General features: G+C 41.9%; 1 protein-coding gene across 1 annotated transcript in view; it reads left to right on the plus strand.

Moving 5' to 3' along the window:
- BRAF (B-Raf proto-oncogene, serine/threonine kinase) overlaps positions 1 to 24,903 on the plus strand; it is a 375,820-nt gene that overhangs the window by 260,530 nt on the left and 90,387 nt on the right. Inside the window, exons 11-13 of the mRNA XM_053719002.1 lie at positions 16,571 to 16,747; positions 16,906 to 16,952; positions 21,247 to 21,365. Coding sequence (XP_053574977.1) covers positions 16,571 to 16,747; positions 16,906 to 16,952; positions 21,247 to 21,365 — 343 coding nt within the window. The remainder of the gene's footprint in view (positions 1 to 16,570; positions 16,748 to 16,905; positions 16,953 to 21,246; positions 21,366 to 24,903) is intronic.

A 24,903-nucleotide genomic window follows, 5' to 3' on the forward strand; every position in this document is an offset into this window, starting at 1 on the left:
ACAAGCGTCTGGCAGAGATTCCAGACGTCCAGGCATTTTGCCAGGCTTTGGTTAGAATTAAGCCTGTGTTTAAACCTGTTGCTCCCCCGTGGAGCTTAAACTTGGTTCTTAAAGTTCTTCAAGGAGTTCCGTTGGAACCCCTTCATTCCATTGATATTAAACTTTAATCTTGGAAAGTTCTGTTTTTGATGGCTATTTCCTCGGCTCTGAGAGTCTCTGAGCTATCTGCCTTACAATGTGATTCTCCTTATCTGATTTTTCATGCAGATAAGGTAGTCCTGCGTACCAAACCTGGGTTTTTACCTAAGGTGGTTTCTAACAAGAATATCAATCAAGAAATTGTTCCATCATTGTGTCCTAATCCTTCTTCAAAGAAGGAACGTCTTTTATACCCTGTTTGTCGTTTACTCTGGACAGAGGAGAGGTCAAAAAGCTTCGGCAACCTCTCTTTCCTTTTGGCTTCGGAGCTTAATACGCCTAGCCTATGAGACTGCTGGACAGCAGCCCCCTGAAAGGATTACAGCTCATTCTACTAGAGCTGTGGCTTCCACCTGGGCCTTTAAAAATGAGGCCTCTGTTGAACAGATTTGCAAGGCCGCGACTTGGTCTTCGCTTCACACTTTTTACAAATTTGATACTTTTGCTTCTTCGGAGGCTGTTTTTGGGAGACAGGTTCTTCAGGCAGTGGTTCCTTCCGCTTAATCCTACCTTGTCCCTCCCATCATCCGTGTACTTTAGCTTTGGTATTGGTATCCCATAAGTAATGGATGATCCGTGGACTGGATACACTACAAGAGAAATAAATTTATCAGGTAAGCATAAATTATGTTTTCTCTTGTTAAGTGTATCCAGTCCACGGCCCGCCCTGTCCTTTTAAGGCAGGTCTAAATTTTAATTAAACTACAGTCACCACTGCACCCTATGGTTTATTCTTTCTCTGTTTGTTTTCGGTCGAATGACTGGATATGACAGTTAGGGGAGGAGCTATATAGCAGCTCTGCTGTGGGTGATCCTCTTGCAACTTCCTGTTGGGAAGGAGAATATCCCATAAGTAATGGATGATCCGTGGACTGGATACACTACAAGAGAAATAAATTTATCAGGTAAGCATAAATTATGTTTTTTGTCAGGCTTTAGCAAGAATTAAGCCTGTGTTTAAACCCGTTGCTCCGCCATGGAGTCTAAATTTAGTTCTTAGAGTTCTTCAGGGGGTTCTGTTTGAACCCATGCATTCCATAGATATTAAGCTTTTATCTTGGAAAGTTTTGTTCCTGGTTGCTATCTCTTCAGCTCGAAGAGTTTCTGAACTATCTGCATTACAATGTGACTCACCTTATCTTGTGTTCCATGCTGATAAGGTGGTTTGTCACACCAAGCCTGTGTTCCTACCTAAGGTTGTTACTAACAGGAATATCAATCAGGAAATTGTTGTTCCTTCTCTGTGTCCTAATCCTTCTTGTAAGAAGGAACGTCTGTTGCACAACTTGGACGTGGTTCGTGCTTTGAAATTTTATTTGCAGGCAACCAAAGATTTTCGTCAAACATCTTCTTTGTTTGTTGTCTATTCTGGAAAGCGTAGGTATCAAAAGGCTACGGGACTTCTTTCCTTTTGGCTGAAAGGCATTATATGTTTGGCTTATGAGACTGCTGGACAGCAGCCTCCTGAAAGGATTTCAGCTCATTCTACTAGAGCGGTAGCTTCCACATGGGCTTTTAAAAATGATGCTTCTGTTAAACAGATTTGTAAGGCTGCGACTTGGTCTTCACTTCATACCTTTTCAAAATTTTACAAATTTGATACTTTTGCTTCTTCGGGGGCTATTTTTGGGAGAAAGGTTTTGCAAGCAGTGGTGCCTTCCATTTAGGTTTCTGTCGTGTCCCTCCCTTCATCCGTGTCCTAAAGCTTTGGTATTGGTATCCCACAAGTAAGGATGAATCCGTGGACTCGGTACATCATGCAAAAGAAAACAAAATTTATGCTTACCTGATAATTTTCTTTCTTTGGCGATGTACCGAGTCCACGGCCCGCCCTGTCTATTCAAGACAGATACTATTTTTTATTACTTCAGTCACCTCTGCACCTTATAGTTTCTCCTTTTTCTTCCTTGGCCTTCGGTCGAATGACTGGGGGGTGGAGTTAAGGGGGGAGCTATATAGATAGCTCTGCTGTGGTGCTCTCTTTGCCACTTCCTGTTAGGAAGGATAATATCCCACAAGTAAGGATGAATCCGTGGACTCGGTACATCGCAAAAAGAAATTTATAGGTAAGCATAAATTTTGTTTTTATTAATCCTGTTTGGAATTTTTCCGCCCTATAGTCAGGGCCCAGAGTGCTACAGGTGCATACTTATAGAGAGTAGACATTTCTGTGTCATCTCTCTTTTGTGTTTACATTTATTACTTATGCACAAGCACCATCTTCTTTTTCACATTGAGGAATAACCATACAGACTCACTCCTCTACCAGTATAATTTAGAGAAGAATGCCTGAGTAGTGCCATTGTTTGTGGGTTGTAAAATAGAAAAGACTGTCTGCTATTCTTCTTCAAATACACGTAAAAGGTCTTTTAAAACTTCTCATAATTCTGATAAAATTTGTATTGACCGACAACATACTGAAGTATCCCCTGCTGATGAGAATCTCTCTGGTTCAGAGGATCCTGAATCAGACTCTGAAATTGACAAATCTTCCTATCTGTTACATTGATTATATTCGTTCTTTGTTGAAGGAAGTGTTGGTTACTTTGGGTATTGAAGTGTCTAGTCCTCTTAATAACAAAGCCAGCAAACGTTTAAATTCAGTTTATTAAACCTCCAAAGGTTGCTCCTGAGGAGGTTTTTTCTATTCCAGATGCTGTTTCTGATATGATTACTAAGGAATGGTCTAAGCCTGGTTCTTCTTTTAATCCTCCTTCTAGGTTTAAGAAGTTGTATCCTTTACCTGTGACTAATTTAGAGTTTTGGGAAAAAGTCCTTAATGTTGATGGGGCTATTTTCACTCTTGCCAAACGTACTACTATCCCTATGGAAGATAGTACTTCTTTTAAGGATCATTTAGAAAGGAAGATTGAATCTTATCTCAGAAAAGCTTATTTACATTCTGGTTATATTCTTAGACCTGCCATTTATATGGCTGATGTGGCTGCTGCTTCAACTTTTTGGTTGGACAGTTTAGCTCGTCGGGTAGAAGATTCTGATTTGTCTAGCATTGTTCTTCTGCCTCAACAAGCTAATCATTTCATTTGTGATGCTATGTTTGACATTATTAAGATCAATGTTAAATCTGTCTTTAGCTATTTTAGCTTGAAGAGTTACATGGCTTACATCTCTGTTCAGAATCAGTGGATTCAGAATATTGTGTCTCAAGAGTATCGAATAGGTTTCAGAATAAGACCTCCCGTGGGAAGATTTTCTTTTTCATGATCCAACAAATGCTGTGAAGGCTCAGGCTTTTCTGAAATGTGTTTCAGATCTAGAGCTCTCAGGGGTGATTTTACCAGTTCCTCTCCAGGAACAGGGGTTGGGGTTCTATTCAAATCTATTCATTGTCCCAAAGAAAGAATTCTTTCAGACCAGTTCTGGATGTGACGTTTTTTAATCGTTTTGTAAGAGTCCCAACTTTCAAGATGGTGACTATAAGGACTATTCTGCCTTTTGTTCAGCAAGGGCATTTTATGTCTACAATAGACTTACAGAATGCTTATCTTCATATTGCAATTCATCCAGACCACTATCGGTTTCTGAGATTCTCTTTTCTAGACAAGCATTATCAATTTGTCGCTTTTCCATTTGGCCTAGTGACAGTTCCAAAAATCTTTTCGAAGGTTCTTGCTGCCCTTCTATCTGTAATCAGAGAGCAAGGTATTGCGGGGTTTCCCTATTTGGACGATATCTTGGTACTAGCTCAGTCTTTTCATTTAGCAGAATCTCACACAAAGCAACTAGTGTGGTTTTCTTCTTAAATGGAAAGAGTCCACAGCTGCATTCATTACTTTTGGGAAATAAGAACCTGGCCACCCGGAGGAGGCAAAGACAACCCAGCCAAAGGCTTAAATACTCCTCCCACTCTCCTCATCCCCCAGTCATTCTTTGCCTTTCATCCCAGGAGGATGGCAGAGAAGTTTCAGAATTTTTAATTTTTGTTTTTGTCTCGTATGGAGGGTAGTACTCTTCGGCATGGGACAGGAGTTTTAAGAAGTCCTGTCAGTCTCTCAGTGAGGGCTTGGATGAAAGTTAGTCCGGAGATGCAGGGAATTTCTTTTTGCGAAACCATCCTGACTCATATAAACAGCTCTTTAAGCAATCAGCGTTGTTGAACTTCGCTTCGCTGCCTGCTTTCTTCTCTCAAGTCCATGGTGGAGGCGATGCTACTATCCGTCACACTTGAAGGGCCGTGTTCCTGTTCCACGGCGTAGATTCCGGTAAGATTGTTTAATTTTACTTTATTCGCAATGTACGGTAATGTGAATGTTTCCCGAGAGGCTACCAACTTATACATAAGGGTCTAAGTGAGTCTCTTTTAGTATCTTGGAATCAAGGGTTAATATCTACTGAGTGGGGTTATTGAACATGTTTATGTGATTCAACCTGCTTATGTGCGATGTGGGCTTGTGGCTGGAATATTGAGGCCTTTGGAAGTGACGCAGCCTTTTGGTTGGGCGCGCTAGTTTTGGACTGTATGGTTCACCTTGTGTTCGGGCGTAGCTACGTTCCGTTTTTGCATTTTCTAGTCCGCAGGGGTCTGGTCATAGGAGGTGGTGAGTGCCTCAGCCATTGGGGGTGTCGGGTGCCGTTATAGTTTTTACTACTTTAGTCCATATTTAAATATCCTCTATCCAGTTATGGTGGATTCTGATGCTGAGACTGTTAATTTCAGATTCAGTTACAGAGGATTCTGATACTGAGACTATTGTGATTTCAGATTCTGTGTCCGGTGATGAAACCGGAGTGACCTCGTTGACGCCTGTCAACCAGTTTTGTTCTGTATGCCATTTCAGAGCGCCTGGTTCCTCGGGCTCGGGGAATCAAGGGACTGTTGAACCATCCGCCTCTGGGGGTCTTGTCCTCCAAGAGGCAAGTTCCCTATTAAATCATACTTCTGCACATGCGGGTAACCCAGTTTGTGTCAACCAGCTGAGGAGCAAGTTCAAGTAATGTGATTAATTTTCAGGTAAACTTTACCAAAGCTTACAAGCAGTCAATATCAAGTTTTTTTCTATAAATGGTGTAACCTGAAAGAACCTTCTTTTTAACAAAGCAACTATTAAGCACTGTAGAGGGGTCCCTCTTACCTCACACAGTGTGTATTGCAAGAACCCAGACCTTTAGGTAAAATATATACTTGGGTGATGTCCCTGCAAGTAATAACATTTAACCAATAACCATTACATGTCATGGCACTTACCTCTGTTTCTCAAGTGATCACAGTCTGCCTTCCCGGAGAATTTACGCAGCTTGCCGGTTGGGACCCTAGGTGCAGGCTGGTCCTGTCGGGTTTGTTCGGTCTTGCGGCTGTTCAGACACGTGGCGCTGTTCTGCTCGGCTGGTTCGGTAGAAGCGCCAAGTGATCAGGTTATCATTGTTTATTTTCATGTTTAGCTAAGCATTCGAGAGGACCTGTGGGTCTGTGAGGTGGGAAGGATTGTTTCAGTCCTTTTAGCCTTCAGTTATAAATGACCGGGCAGGGGAGTTTTTCCGCTGCGTCACTCTATCTGGCATCTGATTTCATCAGAACTTAGAGTTTCCTCCCCCATGTGGTGGAGGGTGGGAGGGCTTAATGCCCCTTACCGCTTTTGAGTGGTTTGGCTTTCCTTTCTAGGCCTCTGGATTTGTCCTTTTGGGCTTGATCCAACAGCTTGTACAGGATAGCTGTCTAGCATGCGGAAGGTTTGCAGTTTGAAACCTTTTGCAGCTCTTAACACCTTGCAGGTGTACGCGTAAGCTGTTTCTAGTGTATCTGGATGCAGCTCTTACTCTTGACTGAGTTATAAGGGGCCTTTTGGGTCTTCTTCCATTGCCTCCGGGTGAGTGTATCTCCTTTTAGGGATCTGTGTTTCCGGGTGATGGTTGTTCCCTGCGGGGATTTTTGTTTAGCTCGGGGTTCTCCGGAGCTGGGTAGGCTTTGTGCCTTCTCTTCCTTGTGTCCTCTGCTTGTGCGGAGGTGTTAGGGAAACTAGTCCTGTTAGTAAGATTTTTTGACCTCAAGGTATCCCTTGGTCGTCCTGAGGCTCTGAGAAGTATCTTCATACGACTTCTAGCCTTGCTCCTTGGAGAGTTGGACTTTAGCTAGAGGTGGTTCCTTCCTTTGGCTTTTTAGCCAGTTGGGGTGTTTAGTTCTAGGGTAAGGTTTGCCTGAACTATTGGGTACTCTGACCTGTTTTCTCCCTGAGACTTCCGGTTTCTGAAGCTTCGCTTGGCCTTTTTTACTGACCCAGTCTGGGTGGTTTTGGAATCTTGGATCTCAGGGCTGGTCGGGGGGTTTCCACAGTAGTGGGAACTGGGGCTATATCCTTGCTCCATCTACCTAACCTGGTCATGGTTGGCCAGGATTTCGGAGTATTTTTTACTCTTTGCCACAGAGTGACCCTTGTCCTCTGGTGGTTAGCCGTGAAGCTTGAGCCTTAAGGGTGGTTGGCTCATACACAGCTGCTAGCGTTGGATGTCCAATTTCTGGTGCGCCTTAGGGTTGCATTCCCCTGGTTAGCTTGCCAGTATTCCCGTGGATTCCCTGTACTGCAGGCGAATGGGTTGGCTGTGCCTCCTCTTGACAAGCTACTTGTAGGGGGGTCCTTTTCTAGGAGATCTGTGTTGGGAAATTCTCTTCCCATTAGCCGGTGCCTTCAGGCCTTGAGGACAGTTGTTGCTCTTCCGGCATCATCCCTTTTCTTTAGGGGATATTCTTCCTATGGAGAATAGAGCCCTTGCTTGGGGCTTCTCCTGAATGGGAGGCGGAACGGTGGGATTAGTTCCCCGGGGGTCTTGCTGGCTCCAAGCAGACTTGTTGGGCCTTTATTTTGATAGATCCTAAGGTCTATGGCCTTGTTGTCTGGTTTCAGAATCGGGTTGTACTTGTACTCTGTGGGGATGGCTGTGCTATCCTTACGCTCGTTCCTGTACCTGTTTCGGGATTCTTTTGTTCCCCTGTTTTGGATCCCTGAGGCTGGGTTGGTCCAGCTGACTGTGTGGGTCTGCAGGTCAGGATGGTCGAGCGGTCTATGGAGCTGCGTTCGGTTACAGTCTCCTCTGGATGTGTGAGCTTTGTTGTCTATCCTGTTAGCTTAGTCTGCTAGGGTATAGATTTTCCTTTCAACTGACTCTATTGATTTCAGAAGAGAATTTACTCTTCCTTCGGGTTCTGAGGGTATACTCTCCTCGGGGGGGCCTCAATTGAGGTTTGTGTTCCCCTTTTTAGGGACCTGTGTGCAGGTCCGGTGACTTAGGTTGCCTGGAGCGTGCCCTCTGTCTGGGGGTTGCTTTTGCGGTCTGTTTCTTGCTTGTCTGCTTCTTCTTCCTCGCAAGTATCCTCTGTGTCATCCTGTTATGGACTCTGTGTTTTCAATCTTGGGGTTCTCTCCTGGGTGCATTACACACTTTTTCATGGTCGAATGCCTTGCTATTCTTGACACTGAGAGGACTATGCCTTTTCAGTTGCAATCCGTACTTGCAGGATGTTGGAGAGATGTCTGTTCTGTCTCTGTGCCTGGTCTTATCCCGGGTTTCGCTTGGTATAGGCGTGGCCGCCTTTCCCTGTTTGGGCCTCTGTGAGCTGGACTCACTCGTGGAGGTGTTCTTTTTTGTATTAGGGGACCTTTCGATAATCTTGGTTCTTCCTTGCCTTGTTCCCTTGGGGGTTTCGGCTGGTGTCTCCATTTGTGGAGATGAGCGGTGGAGGACTGTTTGTTGGGCGACGGTGTCTCCTGGAAGACTGTGTGCTCAGTCGAGTCCATTTGCGGTCCCTAGTTTGGCTTCTGGACTAACTGCGAGTCAGTTTCATTGGGGCTTTTTCCTTTTCAAATTTTCTTGGCTTTGGACGAAGCATTGTTTTTTCTTGGCTAGAGGTTCAGGCTTGGTGCCCTCAGTATGGGCCGCCTATGTACCCTCCCGTCTTGGCATTCAGTGTCCTCTATAGCTTGGGTATGGTTTTCCCAAAATTAATGAATGCAGCTGTGTACTCTTTCTATTTAAGAAGAAAACATAAATTAAATTACCTGATTTCCTTTTCTTCTGATGGAAAGAGTCCACAGCTCCCCACCCGTAATTTTATGTGGGGCGTCCTTATATTCTTCTGGCACCATTCATCCTGATGTTTCTTCTACTGTTCCTTGTTCCTCTGCAGAATGACTGGGGGATGAGGGGAGTGGGAGGAGTTTTTAAGCCTTTGGCCGGGTTGTGTTTGCCTCCTCCTGGTGGCCAGGTTCTTATTTCCCAAAAGTAATGAATGCAGCTGTGGACTCTTTTTCCATCAGAAGACAAGGAAATTATCAGGCAAGCATAATTTGTTTTCTTCAAAGGCATGGTTGGAGGATCAATTTACAAAAGAGTTTCTCGATTCCTCAAACAAGGGTTACCTTTTTAGGTTTCCAGATAGATTCAGTGTCCATGACTCTGTCTTTAACAGACAAAAGGACAATGAAATTGGTTTTAGCTTGTCTCAACCTTCAGTCTCAATCATTCCCTTCAGTGGCTGTGTGCATGGAAGTTAGGTCTTATGACTGCAGCATCGGACGCGATCCCCTTTGCTCGTTTTCATATGAGACCTCTGCAGCTTTGCATGCTGAATCAATGGTGCATGGATTATACTCCGATATCACAATTGATATACTTAAATCCCAACATTCAACTCTCTCTGTCTTGGTTTTTGGACCATCACTGTATTGTTCAAGGAGCCTCCTTTGTTCGTCTGTGATCTCAACGGATGCAAGTCTTACAGGTTGGGGAGCTAAGGGCTCAAGGGGTTTGGAAACCTCAAGAGGTGAGGTCTCTATCCAGATGTGTTTCATCATATGTGGGGTCTTCCAGAAATACATCTGTTTGCCTCCCATTTGAACAAGTAACTTCCCAGATATCTTTCCAGATCCAAGGATCCTCAGGCGGTGATGGTTGATGCTTTAGCAGTTCCTTGGTTTTACCAACCTGCTTACATTTTTCCGCCTCTAGTTCTTCTTCCAAGGGTGATCTCCAAGATCATAATGGAACAATCTCATGTGTTTCTGATAGCACCAGCATGGCCTCACAGGTTTTGGTATGCGGATCTTGTCCGGATGTCCAGTTGCCAACCTTGGCAACTTCCTTTAAGGCCAGACCTTCTGTCTCGAGGGCCGTTTTTCCATCAGGATCTCAAATCTCTAAATTTGAAGGTATGGAAATTGAACGTTTAGTTCTTAGTCATAGAGGTTTCTCTGACTCAGTGATTAAGACTATGTTACAGGCTTGTAAGTCTGTTTCGAGGAAGATTTATCATCGGGTTTGGAAAACCTATATTTCATGGTGCTCCCCTCATAATTTTTCTTGGCATTCTTTTAGAATTCCTAGGATTTTACAGTTTCTTCAGGATGGTTTGGATAAGGGTTTGTCTGCAAATACTTTAAATGGGACAAATTTCTGCTTATTCTGTCTTATTTCATAGAAAGATTGCTAAACTTCCTGATATTCACTGTTTTGTTCAGTCTATTTCTCCTCCTTGGAGTCTCAATTTGGTTTTAAGGATTTTGCAGGCTCCTCCTTTTGAGCCTATACATTCTTTGGATATTAAACTACTTTCTTGGAAAGTGATTTCTTTTGGCTATCTCTTCTGCTAGAAGAGTTTGAGTTGTCGGCTCTCTTGTGAGTCTCCTTATCTGATTTTCCTTCAAGATAAAGCTGTTTTACGGACTTTTGTTTACATTTTTGCCTAAAGTTGTGAATTCTAACAACATTAGTGGGGAAATTGTTGTTCCTTCCTTGTGTCCTAATCCTAAGAATTCTCTTGAGAGATCTCTACATTCTTTTGATGTGGTAGGAGCTTTGAAATACTATATTGAGGCTACTAAGGATTTCAGAAATACTTCTAGTCTGTTATTTTCTCTGGTTCCTGGAAAGGTCAGAAAGCCTCTGCCATTTCTTTGGCATCTTGGTTGAAACTTTTAATACACAAACCTTATTTGGAGGCAGGGCAGTCTCCGCCTCGGAGAATTACAGCTCATTCGACTAGATCAGTTGCCACTTCTTGGGCTTGCAAGAATGAAGCTTCAGTTGATCGACTTTGCAAAGCAGCAACTTGGTCTTCTTTGCATACATTTACTAAATTTTATCATTTTGATGTATTTGTTTCTTCAGAAGCAATCTTTGGTAAAAAAGTTCTTAAAGCAGCTGTATCAGTTTGATTCTTTTGCCTATGATTTGAGTTTTTTTAAATTTACAGTAACTCTGGATTTCCACATCTTGGGTATTATAGCCCATACATAACTAGCCCATGGACTCCTGCCAATTACATGGAAAAAAAACCCCATAATTTATGTAAGAACTTGCCTGATAAATTAATTTCTTTCATAGTGACAAGCGTCCATGAGACCCATCTTATTTTTTGGTGGTTATTTTTTTTTTGTATAAAAAGCACATTATTTTTTCCAGTTCCTCTTTTTTTGTATGCTTTTTTTACTCCTTTTTACACCTCACTACTTGGTTATACATTAAACTGAGGTATGAGTATGGTGGGAGGTGTATTTATAGGCATTCTGAGGTTTGGGTAACTTTGTCTCCTCCTGGTCGGAATATATATTCCATACGTCACTAGCTCATGGACTCTTGCCACTATGAAAGAAATTAATTTATCAGGTAAGTTCTTGCATAAATTATGTTTTTTTATACGCGCACACAGAAAAATTTCACTATAGTTTACTAGTCAGGCGGTTAAGTTACTAGTCGACTCAGTGGTGAAAAGCCAAATTTTTACTCGTTGGGAAGAAGTGGAAAAAAAATATAGATAGATAGATATAGAACTTACCTAACAAATTAATTTCTTTCATATTGGCAAGAGTCCATGAGCTAGTGACGCATGGTATATACAATCCTACCAGGAGGGGCAAAGTTTCCCAAACCTCAAAATGCCTATAAATACACCTCTCACCACACCCATAATTCAGTTTAACAATTAGCCAAGTAGTGGGGTGATAGAAAAAAGGAGTAAAAAGCATCAAAAAAGGAACTGGAAATATTATTGTGCTTTATACAAATAACATAACCACCATAAAAAGGGTGGGTCTCATGGACTCTTGAATTTATCAGGTAAGTTCTTACATAAATTATGTTTTCTTTCATGTAATTGGCAAGAGTTCATGAGCTAGTGACGTATGGGATAGTAATACCCCAGATGTGGAACTCCACAGAAGAGTCACTGGAGAGGGAGGGATTAAATAAAAACAGCCATTTTTCAATGAAAAAATTAAATCCACAACCAAAAAAATAAATTTTTCTCATAATTGAAAAGAAAAAACTTAAATACATCAAAACGGTAGAATTTAGTGAATGTAATGCAAAGAAGACCAAGTAGCTGCTTTGCAAATCTGATCAACTGAAGCTTCATTCTTAAAAGCCCATGAAGTGGAGACTGATCTAGTAGAATGAGCTGTGATTCTCTGAGGCAAGGCCTGACCCGACTCCAAATAAGCCTTATGAATCAAAAGCTTTAACCAAGATGCCAAGGAAATGGCAGAAGCTTTCTGACCTTTCCTTGAACCGGAAAAGACAACAAATAGACTAGAGGTCTTCCTGAAATCTTTAGTAGCTTCAACATATTTCAAAGCTCTTACAACATCCAGAGAATGTAAGGATCTCTCCAAAGAATTCTTAGGATTAGGACACAAAGAGGGGGCAACTATTTCCCTATTAATGTTGATAGCATTCACTACTTTAGGTAAAAATTTAAATGAAGGCCGCAAAACTGTCTTATCTTGATGAAAAATCAGAAAAGGTGACTCACAAAGAGCAGATAATTCAGAAACTCTTCTAGCAAAAGAGATAGCCAAAAGGAACAACACTTTCCAAGAAAGTAGTTTAATATCCAAAGAATGCAAAGGCTCAAAAGGAGTCTGTAAAGCTTTCAGAACTAAATTAATACTCCAAGGAGGAGAGATTGATTTAATGACAGGCTTGATATGGACCAAAACCTAAACAAAACAGTGAATATCAGGAAGCTTTGCCCTTTCCGTTTTATTTCACAGAAAGATTGCTGAGATTTGTCCCTTCAAGGAACTTGCAGACAAACCTTTATCCAAACCATCCTGAAGAAACTTTAAAATTCTAGGAATTCTAAAAGAATGCCAGGAGAATTTGAGAACACCACCATGAAATATAAGTCTTCCAGACTCGATAATACATTTTCCTAGAAACAGATTTACAAGCCTGTAACATAGTATTAATCACTGAGTCAGAGAAACCTCTGACTAAGTACTAATCAATTTCCATACCTTCAAATTCAATGATTTGAGATCCTTATGGAAAAACGGTCCTTGAGACAGAAGGTCTGGTCTTAAAGGAAGTGGCCAAGGATAACAACTGGACATCCGGACAAGGTCCGCATACCAGAACCTGTGAGGCCATGCTGGTGCTACCAGAAACGCAAACGAATGTTCCATGATGATCTTGGAGATCACTCTTGGAAAAAGAACTATATGCTTGAAGATATAAGCAGGTTGGTAAAACCAAGGAACTGCTAACGCATCCACCGACTCCGCCTGAGGATCCTTGGACGTGGACAGGTACCTGGGAAGTTTCTTGTTTAGATGGGAAGCCATCAGATCTATTTCTGGAAGACCCCACATCTGGATGGAGAGACCATTCACCCAGATGTAAAGTCTGACAGCTGAGATAATCCGCTTCCCAATTGTCTACACCTGGGATATGTACCGCAGAAATTTGACAAAAGATGGATTCCGCCCAAGAAAGTATCCAAGATACTTCTTTCATAGCTAGGGGACTGCGAGTCCCACCCTGATGATTGACATATGCCACAGTTGTGATATTGTCTGTCTGAAAACAAATGAATGGTTCTCTCTTCAACAGAGGCCAAACCTGAAGAGCCCTGAAAATAGCACGGAGTTCTAAAATATTGATTGGTAACCTCCCATCTTGAGATTTCCAAACGCCTTGTGCTGTCAGAGATCCCCAGACAGCTCCCCAACCTGAAAGACTTGCATCTGTTGTGATTACAGTCCAGGTTGGACGAACAAAAGAGGCTCCTTGAATTATACGGTGGTAATTTAACCACCACGTCAGAGAGTGTTGAACATTGGGATTTAAGGATATTAATTGTGATATCTTTGTATAATCTCTGCACCATTGATTCAGCATACAAAGCTGGAGAGGTCTCGTATAAAAACGAGCAAAGGGGATCGCGTCCAATGCTGCAGTCATGAGACATAAAACCTCCTTGCACATAGCCACTGAAGGAAATGATTGAGACTGAAGGTTCTGACAGACTGAAACCAATTTAATTATTCTCTTTTCTGTTAGAGACAGATTCATGGGCACTGAATCTATCTGGAAACCTAAAAGGGTGACCCTTGTCTGAGGAAACTAGGAACTTTTTGGTAAATTGATCCTCCAACCATGTCTTTGATGAAACAACACTAGTTGATTTGTGTGAGATTCGGCTAAATGTAAAGACTGAGCTAGTACCAAGATATCGTCCAGATAAGCAAACTCTGCAATACCCTGTTCTCTGATTAGAGAGTAGGGCACAGAACGTTTGAAAACAATCTTGGAGCTTTCGCTAGGCCAAATGGAAGAGCGACAAATTGGTAATGCTTGTCTAGAAAAGAGAATCTCAGAAACAGATAGTGGTCTGGATGAATCGGAATATGAAGATATGCATCCTGTAAGTCTATCGTGGACATATAATGACCTTGCTGAACAAAAGGCAGAACAGTCCTTATAGTCACCATTTTGAAAGTTGACACTCTTACAAAACGGTTCAAACTTTTCAGATCCAGAACTGGCCTGAATGAATTTTCTTTCTTTGGGACAATTAATAGATTTGAATAAAACCCCAGACCCTGTTCCTGAAATGGAACTGGTATAATTACCCCTGAAAGCTCTAGATCTGAAACACACTTCAGAAAAGCCTGAGCCTTCCATGGATTTGCTGGAACGTGCGAGAGAAAAAAATCTTCTCACAGGAGGTCTTACTCTGAATCCTATTCGATACCCTTGAGAGACAATGCTCTGAATCCATTGATTTTGGACAATCTGCCCAAATGTTTTGGAAAATTTTTAATCTGCCCCCCACCAGCTGAGCTGGAATGAGGGCCGCACCTTCATGCAGACTTGGGGGCTGGCTTTGGTTTCTTAAAAGGCTTGGATTTATTCATACTTAAAGATGGTTTGCAATTGCAACCAGATTCTTTGGGGGAAGGATTGACTTCCTGTTCCTTATTCTGTCGAAAAGAACGAAAACGATTAGAAGCTTTTAGGTTTACCCTTAGATCTTTTATCCTGAGATAAAAAAAACTCCCTTCCCCCCAGTAACAGTTGAAATAATTGAATCCAACTGAGAACCAAATAAATTGTTACCTTGGAAGAAAGAGATAGTAATCTAGACTTAGATACCATGTCAGCATTCCAATATTCTAGCTCAAATAGCTAAAGACATAGATTTAACATCAATTTTGATAATATCAAAAATAGTATCACAGATAAAATGATTAGCATGTTCGCTAGACAAATCGGGATCGGTTTCCTGTTGTGCTAATTTTTCCAACCAAAAAGTTGATGCAGCTGCAACATCAGCCATAGAAATGGCAGGCCTGAGAAGATAGCCAGAATATAAATAAGCTTTCCTTAGATAAGATTCAAGTTTCCTATCTAAAGGGTCCTTAAAGAAAGTACTATCTTCCATAGGGATAGTAGTACGTTTGGCAAGAGTAGAGAGAGCTCCATCAACTTTGGGGATTTTTTTCCCAAAACTCCAATCTAACTGCTGGCAAAGGATAAAACTTTTTAAACCTTGCAGAAGGAATTAAAGAAGTACCAGGCCTATTCCATCCCTTTGAAATCATATCAGAAATAGCATCAGGAACTGGAAAAACCTCTGGAGTAACCACAGGAGGTTTATAAACCGAATTTAAAAGTTTACTAGATTTAATATCAAGAGGACTAGTTTCCTCAATATCCAAAGTAATCAATATCAATATCTGAAGTAGTATTTTCTCAATCAGATAGATCCTCATCAGAGGAGGATAAATCAGTATGTTGTCGGTCATTTGAAATTTCATCAACTTTATGAGAAGTTTTAAAAGACCTTTTACTTTTATTTGAACGCTGAATAGCAGACAAAGCCTTCTGAATCGCATCAGGAATAAAATCTTTTATATTCACAGGGATATCATGTACATTAGATGTTGAAGGAACAGGCATTGTACTAATACTGATGGATACATTCTCTGCATGTAAAAGCTTATCATGACAACTGTTACATACTACCGCTGGAGATATAATCTCCGCTAACTTACAACAGATACACTTATCTTTGGTAGAACTGTTATCAGGCAGCAGGAATCCAACAGTGGTTTCTGAAACAGGATCAGATTGAGACATCTTGCAAATGTAAGAGAAAAAAACAACATATAAAGCAAAATTATCAATTTCCTTATATGGCAGTTTCAGGAATGGGAAAAAAATGCAAACGGCATAACCCTCTGAGCATAGTAAAAGGCAAGAGGCATATAGGAAGCGGGGTTTAAATAAATAAATTATTCATGGCAGACGCAACCTTGTGCAAGGAATCTGACGTCAACTAAGACGCCGGAAGTGGCGAATTTGTATCACTGAACGTACCTTCGCGCCAAAAGTTTCTCGTGCCAAGAATGACGCAATAAATATTAGCATTTTGCGGCCTCGCGAGCCTAATTTTGCCCGCAAAAATGAATGAAAACAGTCAATTTTGAAGAAGAGACTATACCCCAGGTACATAAACCTGACTCATGGCAAATATAAGTACAATACATATATTTAGAACTTTACATTAATAAATAAAGTGCCAAACCATAGCTGAGATTGTCTTAAGTAATGAAAACATACTTACCAAAAGACGCCCATCTACATATAGCAGATAGCCAAACCAGTACTGAAACAGTTATCAGTAGAGGTAATGGAATATGAGAGTATATCTTCGATCTGAAAAGGGAGGTAGGAGATGAATCTCTACGACCGATAACAGAGATCCTATGAAAAGATTTCTGCGAGGAAAACCATAGAATTCAATATTTGATATTCCCTTCACATCCCTCAGACATTCACTGTACTCTGAGAGGAATGGGTTTTCAAAATGCTAAGAAGCGCATATCACAGAAGAAAATCAAGCACAAACTTCACCACCTCCATAGGGAGGCAAAGTTTGTAAAACTGAATTGTGGGTGTGGTGAGAGGTGTATTTATAGGCATTTTGAGGTTTATGAAATTTTGCCCCTCCTGGTAGGATTGTATATCCCATACGTCACTAACTCATGGACTCTTGCCAATTACATATATATATATGTGTATATGTATGTAAAAGACACACACTTAGTATCATTAATTATGTGACTGTTTATTGCAGGAAAACGCGGCATGTGAATATTCTCCTTTTTATGGGCTATTCCACCAAACCCCAGCTAGCTATAGTTACACAGTGGTGTGAAGGATCCAGCTTGTATCACCATCTACACATAATAGAGACCAAATTTGAAATGATTAAGCTTATTGATATTGCACGACAGACAGCACAGGGCATGGAGTAAGTATGATTTAATCTTGGTCAAAGTAAAGCATGGAAACCATTGTAATGGCAGTGTTACTGTATAAAATATTTGATACAACAGTGTTCCAAGGTTCAAAGCCTTTTAGAGTTCCTTACGTCTTTTTCCTAAATTGTTTGCTCATTTGTATTCACAGCTATTTGCACGCCAAGTCAATCATCCATAGAGACCTGAAGAGCAATAGTATCCTTTAATCAGCTCAATAACTTCATTGTAACTGTGCAATTAATGTTGTCTTGTATGCCAGTATTTTCAGGCCTGGTATTTTTTGGGTTCGGGCACGGCTGGTGTTATATACATTACATGTACAAATCCTATAATATAAAAGGCCAAGTGTGTTTGTCCGAAGCTGTCATGTACAGTAGAGTCTGCGCGAGGACAAACACACCTGGCCTTCAACAGACTGACCTGGCATCTGGGGGCCGGGGCCGACCAGGCGTGACGCGGGCAGGACTGTGCGGGCGGGGGAGAGAACTCAAAAGAGGGAGGATAGAGAGAGAGTGCAAAAGATGGGGGGGATAGAGAGAGTGAGCTAAAGAGGGGGCATAGAGAGAGAGCAAAAGAGGGGGCATAGAGAGAGAGCAAAAGAGGGGGGATAGAGAGAGAGCAAAAGAAGGGGGGATAGAGAGAGAGCAGGAGTGGGGGGGATAGAGAGAGAGCAGGAGTGGGGGGGATAGAGAGAGAGCAGGAGTGGGGGGGATAGAGAGAGAGCAGGAGTGGGGGGGATAGAGAGAGAGCAGGAGTGGGGGGGATAGAGAGAGAGCAGGAGTGGGGGGGATAGAGAGAGAGCAGGAGTGGGGGGATAGAGAGAGAGCAAAAGAGGGGGGGGATAGAGAGAGCGCAAAAGAGGGGGGATAGAGAGAGCGCAAAAGAGGGGGGGGATAGAGAGAGCGCAAAAGAGGGGGGGATAGAGAGTGCAAAAGAGGGGGGGATAGAGAGAGCGCAAAAGAGGGGGGGATAGAGAGAGCGCAAAAGAGGGGGGGGATAGAGAGAGCGCAAAAGAGGGGGGATAGAGAGAGCGCAAAAGAGGGGGGGATAGAGAGAGCGCAAAAGAGGGGGGGATAGAGAGAGCGCAAAAGAGGGGGGGATAGAGAGAGCGCAAAAGAGGGGGGATAGAGAGAGAGCAAAAGAGGGGGGATAGAGAGAGAGCAAAAGGGGGGGATAGAGAGAGAGCAAAAGGGGGGGATAGAGAGAGAGCAAAAGAGGGGGGGATAGAGAGAGAGCAATAGAGGCGGAGGGATAGAGAGAGAGAGCAATAGAGGCGGAGGGATAGAGAGAGAGAGCAATAGAGGCGGAGGGATAGAGAGAGAGAGCAATAGAGGCGGAGGGATAGAGAGAGAGAGCAATAGAGGGGGGGATATAGAGAGAGCAATAGAGGGGGGATAGAGAGCAAAATAGGGGGGCGAGAGAGAGCAAAAGAGGGGGAGAGGGAGAGCAAAAGAGAGGGGGGTAGAGAGAGCAAGTCGTGGAAATGCTGTACTGCAAAAAATGGCCCGTGTACACAGGCTTTAGGACTAGTTAGTCCATAATTTGGTCGAAATATCTGCCTTGGATGGAACTAAAGAAGTGTTCAGATTCTTGACTGTTGCGTAAGTAATGCTAATGTCTATTAATATTACATTTATCCCATGAGACTGACCATAGCATTGTTTTTAGTTCCCTTTTTACCACTTCAGTGCAGAGAGAAAGTGTCCTCCACTTTTCTCTAGTTTGTGCAGAAGAGGTGGTCTGTGTGTTACTCATTCTCTAGTAGAGTGGTGAGAAGGGGCCAGAGACAAAATGTATGAAGCCTAATAGAAAACTAAAACTATAATTTGACAAAAACTAAGGGTTATCTGCACATAATTTATAGCATCCTAACATTTAAAATGTTTAATCCTAAAATAATATTTGTTACTATTGATATAATAGTTTGGGCTTTGTAACTTAAACCTCAGTTTTGTTATTGTACAATCTTGACATGCCCCTGACTGCTCTTGTATATTAATATTGTCAATGGCTTTAATGAAAAAATTAATAAATAAAATAACAAGTTTTAGATACATAACCAGCAGCAAAAAGTGCACACTTCCCCATGCTACAGAACCCAAAGAGTCCTGTTCAGTCTGCCCCACCACACCTCACTCCTATGGGGATCCTTTGGAAAGATTAATAAAAGTGTACTTTTACATTTTAGAGGATCTGCTAACCATCCAATATATGCTGTGTAAGATTCCCAGTACTTGCATAACAACCCTTTTTTCTTTTTTTCTCCTCATACTCTTATATAACCCTAATAGTAGTGAAAGTCGATGGCCTCCTGAGTAACCACATGTCCCAGAAGTCTGATGGGGTGGAACCCACAGTTACATAAATTGCTTTGCTGCTAGAAAGACTGAGCTAAAGCGCTGCTCCAGCTGAATGGTTTATTTTGTGTAGCTTAATAAAGATTTGACCCCTCTCTGTACAGCACACTTACTACTGCAAGGGCCCAGGCATCCCCTTACAGTTAAGGCCCTGTCTGTGACCTTGCAAATTCTGTCAATTTGGAAATTTCTACCAAAGGGCGTCAACCCATTATCTATTTAAAGCCCAGGCTTCTGCCGTTTCAGTTCTTTTCAAGTAGAAATTAAAGAATTATGTTTTGGTTCTGGATTTGAGGGAATGGGGGCGATTGGGAGAATATTGGAAGCATTCCATGGTTAGGGTAAGAGAGTTCTTATAACCAACTACCCTGGTGCTTCACAAATCTTTGTCTATACGGTAGAATGGTGCTAAGAAAACATTTAATAAGTAACTCTTATCTCTTTTGTATTGTGCCTAACATGTGGAACTAGTGATCTGGTAGAAAAGACAAAAATGTTATGGCTTAAACACAGTGATACATGTAATGCACTGAAAATATTGTCCTTCAATCTGAGAACATCCTATATAATAAAAGGCCAGGCATGTTTGTAAGATGCAGTCATGCTCAGTAGAGACCGCAAGGACAAACATACCAGGCCTTAACATTCAAATCATCAGTCAGCATTTGTGGAGCGTGTCTGCACGAGGTCAGTGGTGCGTGTGAGGATCAGTGGAGCATGTTTGTTGAATGAGAGAGGCTGTGATTGGGGTGTGGCCGGGCGGGAGGGCCTTGATTGGGGTGTGGCCGGGCGGGGGGGCCATGATGGGGGTGTGGCCGAGCAGGAGGGGGCAGGAGGGCCGTGATGGGGGTGTGGCCGAGCGGGATGGTCATGATGGTGGTGTGGCCGGGAGGGAGGTGGCATGGCCGTGAGAGAAAAAGAGGGGGAGGGAGAGCAAAAGAGAGGGGGAGAGCGCAAAAGAGAGAGGAAGAGAGAGACAGAGGGGGGAGGGGGAGAGAGAGACAGAGGGGGGAGGGGGAGAGAGGGAGAGAGAGGGGGGAGGGGGAGAGAGAAGGGGAAGGGGGGGGAAGAGAGGGGGCAGAGAGCGCAAAAGAGAGGGGGCAGAGAGCGCAAAAGAGAGGGGGCAGAGAGCGCAAAAGAGAGGGGGCAGAGAGCGCAAAAGAGAGGGGGGAGAGAGCGCAAAAGAGAGGGGGGAGAGAGAGCGCAAAAGAGAGGGGGGAGAGAGAGCGCAAAAGAGAGAGGGGGGAGAGCTCAAAAGAGAGAGGGGGAGAGAGAGAGGGAGGGAGGGGGGAGAGTGCAAAAGAGAGAGAGGGGGGGAAAGAGCGCAAAAGAGAAAAGGGGAGAGCGCAAAAGAAAGAGGGGGGAAAGAGCGCAAAAGAGATGGGGGAGAGAGTGCAAAAGAGGGGGGATTAAAAGAGGGGGTGGGAGAACAAAAGAAGGGGGGAAAGGGAGAGCACAAAAGAAGGGGGAAAAGGGAGAGCACAAAAGAAGGGGGAAAAGGGAGAGCAAAAGTGAAGGGGGGGGGGAGAGAGAGGGAGAGCAAGGGGTGGGACCGCTGTACTGCAAAAAACGGCCTGTGTACATGGGCTTTAGGATTAGTCATGTATATGTTAGTGGCACATCAGAGGAATGTTTCTCAGTCCTTGATATGCATATGAAATAAAAGGAAGGGTGGAAGGATTTATCCAAATATGTGAAATAAAAATCTAACAATACGTATGAGAAGGACTTGAGCTGAATATAAATTTATATCTGTAGCAAGATTTCATAGTTGTAGTATTCCAACTGTTCCTATATATCATGAGACCACTTAAGCTAGCAATAGCCCTAAAACGCTGGTATAGCCTGCAAATCCTGTTAAAAGTTGTTCTACCAAGTATTGATTCATGAGGACAAATACCTAGGCAAGTTACACATTATAGTCTAACGTTCATTGTTTATTCTATGTAGTTTAATTTAAACAGTCTAATTTAGGAATGGAACATAAAGCGTCTTAAACACCTCAAGGTTTCTACTGGAGCAATACACAGTAAAGAGTGCTTATGGTTTACTTTAGGCATGGGCAGGATATAGCTGCCATAAGGGGCATTTTATGCATTGTAATTGCTTTCATCCTTAATGTTCCACTTCAGATATTTTTTTACATGAAGACCTCACAGTGAAGATAGGTGATTTTGGTCTTGCCACAGTGAAGTCACGGTGGAGCGGGTCCCACCAGTTTGAACAGTTATCAGGATCTATTTTATGGATGGTAAGTCGTCCTTTTTTTAAAAAGTTTTGTTAAAAGAAAGAGACATCCAATAAAATTGGTACTACAAGGTTGTAAAATAAATAGAATGATTATTATTTTACTGTCAGGCTTTTCTTTCATGTAAGTGGCAAGAGTCCATTAACTAGGGACGTATGGGATATACATTCCTACCTGGAGGGGGCAAAGTTTCCCAAACCTCAAAATGCCTATAAATACACCTCCCACCTCACTCATACTTCAGTTTTACAAACTTTGCCTTCGTTGGAGGATGGTGAAGTAAGTTGTGCTTGATTTCTTCTGTGAAAGGCGCTTCTAAGCATTTTGAAGCCCAGTTCCTCTCAAAGTACAGTGTTTGTCTGAGGGATGTGAAGGGAGTAGTTGCCTAATGATGCCATGTTTTCACCTAAGGGAAATCTATTCTAAGGCTCTCTGTAAATTTGGTCGTGGAGATTCATCTGCCACCTCCCTTTACAGATTGACATTATACTCCTCTACCATTACCTCTGCTGACATGTTTCAGTACTGGTTTGGCTGTCTGCTATATGTGAATGGGTGTCTTCAGGTAAGTATATATCGTTTTTTTTAAGACACTCTCAGCTAGGTTTGGCACTTAATATTTTTAAAGTTTTAAATATATATTGCATATATTTGCCATGAGTCAGGTATATTTACCTTTGCAGTCTAACAGTTTCAGCATGGGAAATTATGTTTGGGAGAAATTTAGTACATTTTGTCTTACCAGCCGGTTGGACTATGGCAACGCACTCTACGCCGGCTCCACCATCAAACTCCAAAAGAGACTCCAACGTATCCAGAACGCCTCAGCCAGACTCATCCTCAACATCCCCCTCCAATGCCACATCACAGAACACCTAAGGAACCTTCACTGGCTCCCCATCAACAAGAGAATCACCTTCAAGCTCCTTACCCACGCGTTCAAGGCCCTACACAACATCGGACCCGAATACATAAACCACCGCGTAAATTTCTACACCCCCGCCAGACAACTACGATCGGCCGACCAAGCACTCGCAGTCATCCCCCGCATCAGCAAAGCCACAGCGGGCGGAAGATCCTTCTCCCACATAGCAGCAAAGACATGGAACACCCTCCCGCTGCACCTCAGACAATCCACCTCCCTTATAAAGTTCAGAAAGGACCTCAAAACCTGGCTCTTCGACTGAACGCCCATCCCCTCCCCCCTTTTCTCCTATCTACCTTCCCTTAGCGCCTTGAGACCCTCACGGGTGATTAGTTCGCGCTCTATAAGTACCAGCTAGTTGTTACTTCGGTCTTGTTTTTTCAAATTTTCGCGGGAGAATTAGGCTCGCAATGGCAGAAAATGTTTCTATTTATTGCGTCATTCTTGATGCAACTTTTTTGGTGCGAAGGTTGCGTTTGTTGTGACGCGAGTCTGGCGCAAAACATTTTGGGGCGAAGTCGCTCCTGTTATGATGTGAATCGTGTTATTTCCTGTTAACCTTGGCGCCAATTTTTTTTTTTTTTTCAGCATTTGCGTCATCTTTGTTGGCGTAATTTTTGGCGCCAAAAATTTAGTTAAGTCTCTCCCTCTTTTACTCTCTGTTTTAATTTTTTACAGAGGGCTATGATATTTGCTTTTGTTTTTCATATAAGCTTTTTTTCCCATTCCGGAAACTGCTATTTCGTGGAAATTGGATATTTTGTTTAAATGTTATTTTTTCTATTTTGTTACGTTTTTCAAGATGTCTCAAATTGATCCTGCCTCTGATGTTACTGTAGAAACTATGCTGCCTGTACACAATTTCTACCAAAACTAAGTGTGTGTATTGTTTAATTAGCTGATTTTATTTATTCAGCTCAAATATGTGGCACTAATGTTTTATTATTCATACTGATAATGTTTCTATAGTACATATACATCTACTGTTTTACCTTTGAAGTCAATTGTACATGATATTACTGTTGATATAAAGGATTATATTGGATAAGACATAGAGAAGCCTATGACTTCTATTTCACCTTCAAATTAACATAAACTATCTCTCCTAACTTTTCATAAACCTATGAAGTTTGTATTGATCGACAACATACTGTAGTATTTCTGCTGATGTGGTTTTCTCTGACTCAGAGAATCCTATTTCAGAGACTGGTTTTGATAATTCAAATTTTCAATTCAATGTATTTATTCTTTATAAAGGAAGTATTGTTTACTTTGAGTATTAAGGAATCTCGTCCTCTTGATAACAAGAATAGCAAATGTTTGAATTCTGTTTTTTTAAGCTTCTGAGGTAACTTGAAGTTTTTCTTATTCCAGATGCTATCTATTATATGTTTAGTAAGGAATCTAAACTTAGTGCTTCTTTTAACCTTTCTTCTAGGTTTTAAAAGCTATATCCTTTACCTATGGCTAATTTAGTGTTTTTAGGTAAAAGTCCCTAAAGGTGGGGCTATTTCTTCTCTTGCCGAATGTACTTCTATCCTATGGAAGATATTTCTTGTTTTAAGGATCTTTTAGATAGGAAGTTTGTTTCCTATCTTAAGAGAAGAATATTTACATATCGGATGTATTTTTAACCTGCCATTTTTAAAGATCGCTCAGCATGCTAAGGCACTATGGCTGAGCTCTGTAGCAACCCAAGGGTTGCAGGTTCAATCCCCGGCGAGGTCCACTCAGCCTTTCATCCTTCCGAGGTTGTTAAAATGAGCAGCGCCTTGAGACCCTTACGGGTGATTAGCCGCGCTTTACAAGTACCCAATATATACAAACATATGGCTATTGTTGCTGCTGTTTCAACTTTTTTGGCTAGACAGTTTAGTTATCAGATCTTTATTTGTCTAAGCATTGTTCTTTTACTTCAACATGCTAATCATTTCATTTATGATGCTATATTTTGTCATTTTAACTGATATTAAATCTTGTTTTTAGCCATTTTTACTAGAAAAGTTTTATGGCTTAAATCTTTGATATGGTGTTTAAATTTAAATTACTATCTTATTAATTTAGGATAGTAATTTTTTTTTTTTTAATATTTTCTATTGGATTTTATTATCTCTATTACTAGGGGAAAGGGAGTCTTTTCTGCCCCAAGTTAAGAAATCTGGGTATTTCTCCAACATAGGTGTGTCCGGTCCACGGCGTCATCCTTACTTGTGGGATATTCTCTTCCCCAACAGGAAATGGCAAAGAGCCCAGCAAAGCTGGTCACATGATCCCTCCTAGGCTCCGCCTACCCCAGTCATTCTCTTTGCCGTTGTACAGGCAACATCTCCACGGAGATGGCTTAGAGTTTTTTAGTGTTTAACTGTAGTTTTTATTATTCAATCAAGAGTTTGTTATTTTGAAATAGTGCTGGTATGTACTATTTACTCAGAAACAGAAAAGAGATGAAGATTTCTGTTTGTATGAGGAAAATGATTTTAGCAACCGTCACTAAAATCCATGGCTGTTCCACACAGGACTGTTGAGAGCAATTAACTTCAGTTGGGGGAACAGTGAGCAGTCTCTTGCTGCTTGAGGTATGACACATTCTAACAAGACGATGTAATGCTGGAAGCT

This window comes from Bombina bombina, chromosome 6 (genome assembly GCF_027579735.1).
Source record: "Bombina bombina isolate aBomBom1 chromosome 6, aBomBom1.pri, whole genome shotgun sequence".
Lineage (NCBI taxonomy): Eukaryota > Metazoa > Chordata > Amphibia > Anura > Bombinatoridae > Bombina > Bombina bombina.